Source organism: Psittacula echo (assembly GCF_963264785.1).
Source record: "Psittacula echo genome assembly, chromosome: 1".
In the NCBI taxonomy this organism is placed as follows: Eukaryota; Metazoa; Chordata; class Aves; order Psittaciformes; family Psittacidae; genus Psittacula; species Psittacula echo.
In genome coordinates this window covers 14,648,390-14,658,496 of record NC_137735.1, presented here as the reverse complement: position 1 = coordinate 14,658,496, position 10,107 = coordinate 14,648,390, and the positions used below count along the sequence as shown (strand labels likewise).

Below are 10,107 nucleotides of genomic sequence, written 5' to 3'. Positions count from 1 at the left end.
GTGGGAGCCCCGCGCACGCGGGAGGCGAGCGCCGCTCCGGGGCTGAGGAGCGCGTCTGACCGGCCGTGCACAGCCCGTCTTCCCCCTGGAGGGACGTGCGGGTGCTGCCCCGCACCTTCCGTACCGAGTCAGGCTCTGGTAGACATCGCTGTCGGGGGTGGAGGAAAGGAAGGGGAGAAAAATGTGGTCGGCAGCACCTGGATTGCAGGTCTGTCTACCTTTGCCCCCTGGGCACTTTATTCCTTTACCTCTTGGTTTTCCCTGTGGCTAAATAACAAACACATGTAACGGCAGCATGGCAGGGGGTGGAAGCAGGGTGGCAGGGGGTGGAAGCAGGGTGACAGAGTGCAGGGCTCCTGCCCGACAGCAGAGCAACTGGCAAAAGGTCCTCTGAGCATCTTTGATCCATTCCCACGCTGAACGCTGGAGATGGCTGGGTGCAGCATGCTGGGCTAGAAGCTGGCAAGATGCACAGGGCTGGAGGACAAGGTGATCTCTGGGGGTTGGCAGGAAAGCACAAGGCCTGAACTCCAGTTCAGTTCTGTTTTGAAGGACTTGCTCCCACGAAAAGTATAGGGAAGGCTTGGTTACTGCGGTCCTTGGGGTGCTTTCCATAGGTAAGGCTGTCGGAGGTTCATATCTTCTGGGGACAAAAGGATGCCAGGAGGGAGGGGTGCCAGTCTTCAACTGGAAGAATTCTGTTTTGGTTTTGTCTTGCAGCCATTCAGAAGACCAGGAAAAGGTACCTAGCTAAGTACAGGCATCACTTCAGCTGGCTGGGAATTAAAGCATATGACTCTCTTTGTCACTGTGTTAGTGCAGTAGGTTGAGGGCTTTCCCCGTTCCAAGACTGTTCCTCTTTGGATACTGGGGAGGAAAAAGTATCTGTGAAGTCGTATGAATAGCAGGTTTGAATGGCATAGGGATGGAGTGTCTGCAGGGACACCTTCTAGTGTGAGAGACCCATTCATTGTACACTCCCACTGAGAGCTTCTGCAGTAGATATGGCAAGTGGAATGGTGGTAGAACAGGTTCAATTTGGTGTATGCCTGTGTGTTGCCTGGCTATCAAACTTAATGTATAATATAATGACTATTACAATTTACATCTATCAGCATTTCTTACGCTCTTGAACAAGTGCATTTCCCACATTGCTCAGACATGAGCACCTATCAGTACGAGCGCAGTTACTGACATCAGCTTAAGCTGTCTCCTGTACATCCACCCTTTCAGTACCCACCCTGCTGGTTCTGATTGGGTTTTTTAGCTTTTGAGAAAATGCAGAGGGTTTTGCTATTTCATAGCCAAATGAATGCCTCTAGTAGGTCAACAGCAAGATTATGCATCTAAAGGAAAGCCAGCTGCAGTGGGGAGGCACTAATTTGACATAGCAAATTCTGACCCCAGCATTGCCAGGTTACTGTCTGTGTCACCTGCTTATCAGGATGCTACCTTGCTTATTTTGAATTGGCCATATTCTTCTATAGACGTTACAGAAAAACAGGGTGGGTGGAAAACAGGTTTTAAATACGCATCTATACGTATGTATGTATAGATATATGTAACTCATGCTTTTCATTAGGGGAAACTAGAAATGTTTTTATTAGTCTGACTAGCATGGGATATTTCACTTCCCTCTTCTAGAAATGCCACCCAGAGCCAAGCAGCTCTCAGAGCCCAAAAATATGTCAAAGATGATGGATTTCCATGAAAAGTTTTGATAGTTAGAAAAAGAAAATTGAAAATATACCTGGGCAGTCCAAAATAGAAGATCCTCATGGGTCATCTCACTTATCCCTCTAGAGCGTGAGGGTTCCCTCCAGGTCACCATATACTGCCTTAGTAAATTGATTGGTTTAGCTAAGTCTAATACAGTGACAACCTCACAGTGAACACTCTGCTCCAGTATTATCTCGAAGGAAGGAGGGTGGAAGATACAGACATCAGCTTGGAATATGAACTGAAAGATTATTTGGAGGTTCGGGTTTTTTTGTTTTTAAATGTCTGTCTTGTATTTGAAATGGGACTCACAGCTACAGAGTGGTAAGAAATAGCTTGGCAGAGGAAATGAGAATGGGATTGCTTAATCTGCTATGCTCCCTTTTTCAATACATCCAGTTAAGGTGAGCCTTTGTACAGAGAAGGAGCAAGACATGAAAGAGCCATCCTTTCACACAGGTTGTTTTCTTGGTGACAGCTTTGATGAATTAAGAAACAACTCTATTAACTGTGCAGTAGATTTCTATTTCCTAATTAAAATGTGACCCATTTTGCTTGGGGAAGTGGGATGGGGAGTAATTTCTGGGTTTTGAATTGAACATTTGGGTTTATGGGGTGTAGAGAAGGCAGTGGTAGAGTGTACCCTTTTGCTTTATTTAAAAGAAGGTCCTTATAAGTATTATAAAATTCATAGAAGGTGGCAGAGGGGATTCCATATTAGTGTTCAGTACAAATATTTCTTTGCATCTTGAGCTTTTCAAGTTTATTTTTATTCTGCTGTAATGTCCCATTTTATTTTTACCTGCAAGAGGTTTTCTGAAATCTAGGGTATTCTCTCTTATAAAAAAATTTATGATCTCTTGGCATGAAAGACCGCAATGATCGCTTCTGACCTTAAGAAAAAGAGTATATGTTATATATAACTACAGTCTATTATCAATTTGCTACTTTATTGCTCACGCTGGAGCTGAACTTCTTTAGTAGTCATGAACTGGTGACCTAGGTAATTTGTATATACTATATTTATCACTGCAGGTGCAGAGCAGAAATATAGCAGATTTCAGCCAAAAATACTTCCTACAAAGTCAGCCTTTCTCAGCTCATTAAGTTTCCCTAACGAAAATTTAGGGACTTTTTAAAGTATATTTCTGAAGTCTTAGAACTGATAGGCAATTTATCATCTTAACAGCACTGAAATCATGATTAGATTTCTTAACATGCTACTGTAAAAGTTAAAGCCATGGTTTGATCTCTACTAGTTGTGCACCATTCTTAATGTAATTTGGGAAATGTACTTAGACTATATCATCTGAGCACTGCAATGCAAGTCCATATGGTTACTTATCTTTTCACCTTCCCCCTTAACGCACAGATGGCTTTTTTTATATCATGAGGTGATCAATAGTTTATGCCCCTAGAGATCTCTGGCTGCAGTAGTATATAGTTCTGTTTAATTTAATACACTTGTCTCTGTAGCACTTGCTAAGGTAGGCAATTACTTGTTGTTAATTACTGGAAACTAGAATTCAAGCATTTCATTGGCACATGTTGTTTAAAACTTTTGTTAAAATGTGGTTAAACAGTGTGTGGGGGGAAGTGTGGGAAGCATTTCTTCATGAAGAGGGCATTGTGAGACAGTTTAATAGTTAAAAATAGCAAAATGCAGAATACGTTTCCAAGGAAAAAAATGTTTCATAAACTAGATTAGATTAAAAAAATAAAAAATTGCTCCCTTTCCTTTCCTGCTTTTTACTGAACTTTAAGTGATGGTGGTACTAGAGAGTTTTATTCTAACTGGATACAGTGTGTCACTCAAAAAAGCTCATATAAAAGCCTAAGGAATATATGCTATGGCAGACACCATCTATTCTTAGAGGATAGGAATATATACTGTTCATATCAATGACTGCCTGAAGAATTTCAAGCACAGTACAGTTGATCTAGTTCAGTTTCTTAAAACACATTACTGAATACAAATGTTCAAATTGCTGACTTTCCATCAGTTTAGGAAGTTGTTCATAGACAACAGTTAGCTCAGCTATGGATTTTATTTAGTTATCCAGTATAAGAAGCCAGCATAGCAGATGTGGGGGTTGTACTGCACAGCAGTATTAAGTCTTATATTTTGCAGTATTGTACACCCAAATATGCAAAAAGGAAATGAGTCCACAAACTGTCCTGCGATTCTATCACAACTGCAAAACTAAATATACTTTGTAAGAACAGAATGTTTCCCTCAAGATTTTCAGCTCTAATCTCCCTCTAGAGACTGACTTTAGCAATTGATCTATGGTTCTCGTTCAGGCCAGACTATGATTTTTTAGAAACCTGGGCAAAGATCTCACCAGTGAAGGGCTTCTGTTCTGCAAGGAGACGAAGTGAGGACATCTGAAACTTAACCTGTTCATCCTTGGTCCCTAGAGAACCATAAAACCACAACTCTTTAATGAAGGTGGAATCACCTGCATGTTTCATGGAAAGGATGTAGTCTTCCCTCTCCTAGTCGCTGTCCTGGTGGTGACTGTGTCCCATTAGCTCTGCTGAACCTCTTGGTGGCCTTTATTTGTGAACTATCCACCAGTCAGATTTGCTAGCCGACCCTATCTGACACTTACTACAGCAGTCCTTGCATTCCCTCCTAACTGATTTGGCAGCTAACTTGAAGGTTCTTAGGAAAGTTCAGAGCTAAATCCAGACCCATTCCACCCCCAGCAAAAAATGAGGTCTGGGCAAAAACTACCTTTTATTAATAGTAATAATCTAGGTAATTTAGGCCATGCCATTGAGTGAGGATAGACATACCAAGGCGTACCTTGGTAATGTGGTAAGAAAGAGTCAGAAATAATAAAATACATCTTTCAAAGAGCACTGTAATATGCTTAAAAGTCAGTGAAATATGGCAGCTTTGGCTCTCATACTCCATTTACTAAGGAAAGCTTCCATTTATTTCCAAGTTACTATTACTTCTGAAAGGGTACGAAAGCTGATTTGATTGGCAATTTCCACATTGAATCTTGTTGAATAAACAGTATGGCACAGTTTGCTAATTAATTGGAGAAAACTGACGAAAAGATTAAGCAAAAGCAATCAGGCTTTTTGAAAAGTCTTGCTATAATCTTCGAAGCAGGGTTTAACATAAACTGCATTTCTTTTATCAACTTGCTCGTTTACTTGTAGCAAATACAATAGTAATGACTGTCAGTTAAATTTTTGTACTAATCTGGAATACAAAGTCATTGACTGAAGTCATGTATGCTCTGCATGACTTGTGAAGGCAGTAAAGCGCATTCTGAAAGCAGGAAAGTAATTTGGCAGAGGGGCTGCTAAAACTCTTCAGTGCAAGCTTATTGTTGAAACAGTTTTTCAGACCCACAAATTATGAAGTTATGAAACATGTTTGCATCATTTTGTATAAACTGCTGTAATTCTAGCCATCAAACTGCAGATCTGCCTAAAGCATTAAAGAGGACATAAGAGAAGAAAGCTGAATGACAACCAATTTATGTGCTGTTTTATTCCTGGACATCACTTTGCCCACTCAACATATGCTTTGTGCTGAATTTAGAGGCACACTCATGTCCATTGTGTTGCATTAGTCTAACACACAAAAAATAATTGATACAGATATCAAACTTATGCAGTCTAAGAGAAACAAAAGAGAATAGAAAGAAAAGACAGACAAAGCTTTACTGCTCATAAGCAAACCAGCAATAACATAGGTACTTTAAATGGCATCATTACTGATATGGTTCACTGAGTATAGATAAAGGCAGTAAATGCTGCATATACTGTGGCAGTGTTCTGCACTATAAGAACACCAGATGTACACCTGAACAAATAGTCAGGGAGGAACAATGAAATTCAGTATGTCTGAAGCAGAAGATACTCCCGTATTATTCTGAGGTCTCATGCTGCACCAGAAAACAGTTGCTTTTGTTTATTTAGAAAAAGCTATCTCCCCAGAATTCTTTAAGAATGGGAAGACATTGAGGCAGATCTCCACTGAGGCTCAAAAAGCTATCTGAGGTGAGGCCCTAGGCAGCATGCCTGTAATATCCCACAAGTCTGATTTCAAAGAGTAATGCCAGCCAAAACAAGAGTAGAGCTACAGTTAAGAGGCGCCTTGCTGTGTCTTCTGTTTCCCCCCAAACAATCCCATGCTATACTCAGCCATAGGAAGGCTTGAATAAAAAAAGTTGGCAACTGAGTAGTATGCAAACTGTGAATTAAAAATGAACAGTCCCAATAAATTGATATATATAATTTATTAAAAAAGAATAATCCCAGCAAGGTGTTGCCACTACTATTGAAGACCAGCATCTAAAATTTAATTTTTCCAGAGACAGCCCCTTGCAGAACTTGGCTATTAGCATAGCATATTTCAATCTGACTACTAAGAAATAAGGGTTCCTGCCATTAGGCTTTAACTCATTTCAACAACAGTACAACCTGTTCCTCAGTGGAATCCTATTATGCTTCTCGAGTAAGGTGTTAAGACAACAACTCAGGCTTACTATTTATGGAGATAGTGACTCTTAAAATATACTCTGAAGTAAGTGGCTATTCCTTTAATCTGTGACCTTAAAATTCAGCATGTGTTAATGATTTGTTCCTGTTACGTACTAAACTGCCCATAAGTCCCTGATCCCATCTGGCTGGTGCCATGCCATTTGCTCACATTTCTGCTGAACATGGTGGCAACATACATCAGTGGGGACATCCACCATGCATTTACTTCAGTTGAATCATATCACCCAGTGTTCCCCTCCACCAACATCCCCAGTGTGGGGCTAACAATTAAGATTATTTCTTGTTAAAACTGAAGTAGATTAAGCTAAGATTAACAGGAATGATGAGGACAGGGAGAGAGCAGATTAATGGCGGCAGCCAAAATGGAGCTCTTTTAGCCAGATAAAACTTAACAGTGACTGAAAATGGAAGAACAACAAATTCTTCTGCAAAGTTGCCTCACATCAGATGTTACAGAACAGCCCAGGGAATGACCTTCTTCCCAAGACAGGGCATGCCCATGAGTTCAAAGCCTGGAGGCATATAGGCAAGCACACACTCTCTTGACTTCACATGTGTAGTGACACTTTGCTTCTTTCTCCCAGGTTTGGTTTCTGCTTCCTAATAGTATCACTGCCTTGTAGCCCTTCAAAAGTGATTAGAAAAAAAGGAAAGCATAAAAGTAATAATCTGTAATAAACATCAGGAAGCAGACCTGCCCCATTCAGGATGAAGGCATGACCTCTGTGAATACAAAGCTATCAAACAGAACTTTCTAGATCACTTAGAAACACACCATTAGTCCTTGTCATACTGGGACTTAGCTTATTGTGGAAAAGTCATTAGTTTCTTTTCAGATTCTCTGGAGAATTTCCAAACCTAGCCCTTGCATTTCCTCAGGTTGTTCATGTGTAATTTCATATTTCAGCCCTTGTTAGCTGGTATAGTACATGCTGTTCCAAGCTTAAATTTATAATTACAGTACTCCATAAGTACTACTAAGGCAAAGCAGTCCAGGTGCTCTGCCATCGTGGCTTCCCCTTCTAAATGGAGTTGGACAATACCAAAATCACACTTACATCAGCCCTCCACTGAGGTTATAAAGTCTTTAGAAGGCATCTTAATTTAGGGGGATGTATGCACTGCCTGCTCAATCTTACACCTATGCTATGTGTGAGGCCATTAAAATTTCACCTCAAACACTGCATTAAAAAAGCCCTGACCTTTAATGGAATTCATTGGTGGTATTTAGTAGTCTTTGGATAAAGTGTGAAGTTAGCTGTTTACATCACAGCAGCTTTCCGGCTAACTTGAAATGACCTTCAGAAGTATCCATTGTGTATTTTCTTTCCTGAATATCATGACTGGACCACAGCTTTTTTAGCATTTTGTTGATGCAGTCATTCTATAGTCTGTGGTTTCATGAGCTTACCTTTTTGCAGGGCCAGAGTGCATACCACCTGATTCTGTCCTTGGAAACCCTAAACACAAATCAAATGTTAACTTCACTTAAAAAATTACACAAAAATTCAGCTTTTCCTTGGTCTCTTACCTAAACCTCTTCCTAACTTCTTCCTAGAAGAATATTGCCTTCCTATGGTTGGGCAGCTCTGTATTGCTTGAGCCTTTCTTCCAGGAGGCTTTACTTCTAAGGTTGCTGTCACATAGTCTTTTAGGAGGGAATGATTACCAGACTTCCTACAAGACCCTCAGCTTTTAGGAATGCCATTTTGGTTGAGTCCATATCTTTTCCTTTTTTTCCCCCTAAGGTAAACCTATTCTTGCAGATAAAAAAAAAACCCACTTAATTCTCTTGTGATTGTGCTTCAACTCAGATGAAATGAGATTAAAAAAAAAAATAATAATACTCTGTATGAATCTTGGGGGCAAGAGAAGGATTCGGAATCTTCACATCTCCTGATGTCTGAAAATCATTTTCTGATGGTGTTACTGAATGTGCCTGTCTTTTAAAGAATTTCATTATACTGAAAGATCTATGAGCCTAGATTTGGGAAAGCTAAACAAGTTTGTACAGTTGTGGAAAGCAAAAGATAACTTGCAGTGTGGCTTTAGTAGAGATACATCTGAGTATAAAATAATGTGCTTCTTTTCTTCCTCTTTCAGCAGAGTTTCTGTTTGAGAAATACGCGTTCACTCAGCAAAACAAAAACAACTTTTAAAGGTTGTTCTCGGTGGAAATCGCTCTATGCCCCATTATCTACTTGAGTGAAACCAGACTAAGAACTGTCATGGCAGCTTTTCTGCTGGGAGCTGTGTTGCTTATTGTTCAACCTCAGGTAGTGCCTTCCAGACCGGCTATAAATTCGAAGGCAGAGACTTCTTCTCAGTCTGTTCAGAGAGAGCTTTTAAAGAAAACATCTCAAAAAAATGACTTCAAGGAAAACATTCATTCCAATGGATCGTGCCGGCAGCTGCCACATACTGTCATTATTGGAGTGAGAAAAGGTGGAACAAGAGCTTTGTTAGAGATGTTAAGTCTCCATCCAGATATTGCAGCAGCAGAGAGTGAAGTTCACTTCTTTGACTGGGAAGATCATTACAGGAATGGATTGCAGTGGTATATTAATCAGATGCCATTCTCTTATCCCCATCAGATCACAGTGGAAAAAACTCCAGCATATTTTACATCACCTAAAGTGCCTGAAAGAGTTTATAACATGAACCAATCAATAAGACTACTTCTTATTTTGAGAGACCCAAGTGAGAGAGTACTATCAGATTACACCCAAGTGTTCTATAACCACATGCAGAAGCACAAGCCGTATCCATCCATTGAACAATTCCTGATTAAAGATGGTGAACTCAATGTGGGCTACAAGGCAATAAACAGAAGCTTATACTACATTCACATGCAAAACTGGCTGAAGTATTTTCCCCTTGATCATATCCACATTGTCGATGGGGATAAACTAATCAAAGATCCCTTCCCAGAAATAGAGAAAGTAGAGAGATTTTTGAAGTTATCACCACAGATAAATGCTTCAAACTTTTATTTCAATAAAACTAAGGGTTTCTATTGCCTAAGGGACAGTGGTAGAGAGCGTTGTTTGCACGAGTCAAAAGGACGAGCACACCCACAAGTAGATACCTGGTTACTTGAGAAACTGCATGAATATTTCCATGAACCCAACAAGAAATTTTTTGAGCTCGTGGGCAGAACATTTGACTGGCACTCATTTGTGGCAAGTTAGTGGTAGCTTCAGAACCTATGTTCCAGTGTACAGTTAGAAATTCTAAAAAGGGCATTTAAGCTATAATTTATTTGTAAAATCCATAAATACTTGTGTACAGTATTAGATTCACAATTGCCATATATACTAGTTATATTTTTCTACTTGTTAAATTTGAAAGCATTTTGTATTGTTTTTCATGGTTGTTAACATTGTGTATGATGTGTCTATATAAAGAAACTAAATTATTTCACTGCAGAAGATGCTTTCTTGAAAATGCATACATAAGAAATTCATTTCAACAGAGCCCTTCATAATTATTTGAATACGTTGGCCTTTCTGGACTGTTCTGGATTTTTCCTCTAATTGCTAATGAATATGCTAAACTTTACATTTCCATTTCTCTTGCTTTAAAATTTGGTTTAATAATGTCTTTTTCATTCGAAAATATTGTTGTCGTTAGCAAATTGTTCCATTCTGCTTTACAAAATTTTTTCCTGATAAATTGGTGGTACTTACACATGTTGGGACGTGCACACCCGAAGGACAATGGAAGTCTCTGTTTAATATGACATATTAACTGCTGTACTTACCTTTGTATTTACTGTTATAACAAGTGCTTCTCAAATTCTTCAGCAGTGCGGTGCAGGTTTTATGGCAGATTTTTAAAAATTCTGGTGGGGACCAG

The 10,107-nt window shown here is 39.7% G+C and overlaps 1 protein-coding gene across 1 annotated transcript; it reads left to right on the top strand.

Annotated features, from left to right (window-relative positions):
* Positions 1-8,414: 8,414 nt before the first annotated feature.
* HS3ST1 (heparan sulfate-glucosamine 3-sulfotransferase 1) lies at positions 8,415-9,440 on the top strand (the record flags this gene model as incomplete). Its single annotated transcript, XM_080623532.1, has 1 exon — positions 8,415-9,440. Exon 1 carries the CDS (start codon positions 8,478-8,480, stop codon positions 9,438-9,440), a length of 963 nt encoding a protein of 320 aa, XP_080479658.1. The 5' UTR covers positions 8,415-8,477.
* Between the last annotated feature and the right edge of the window lie 667 nt (positions 9,441-10,107).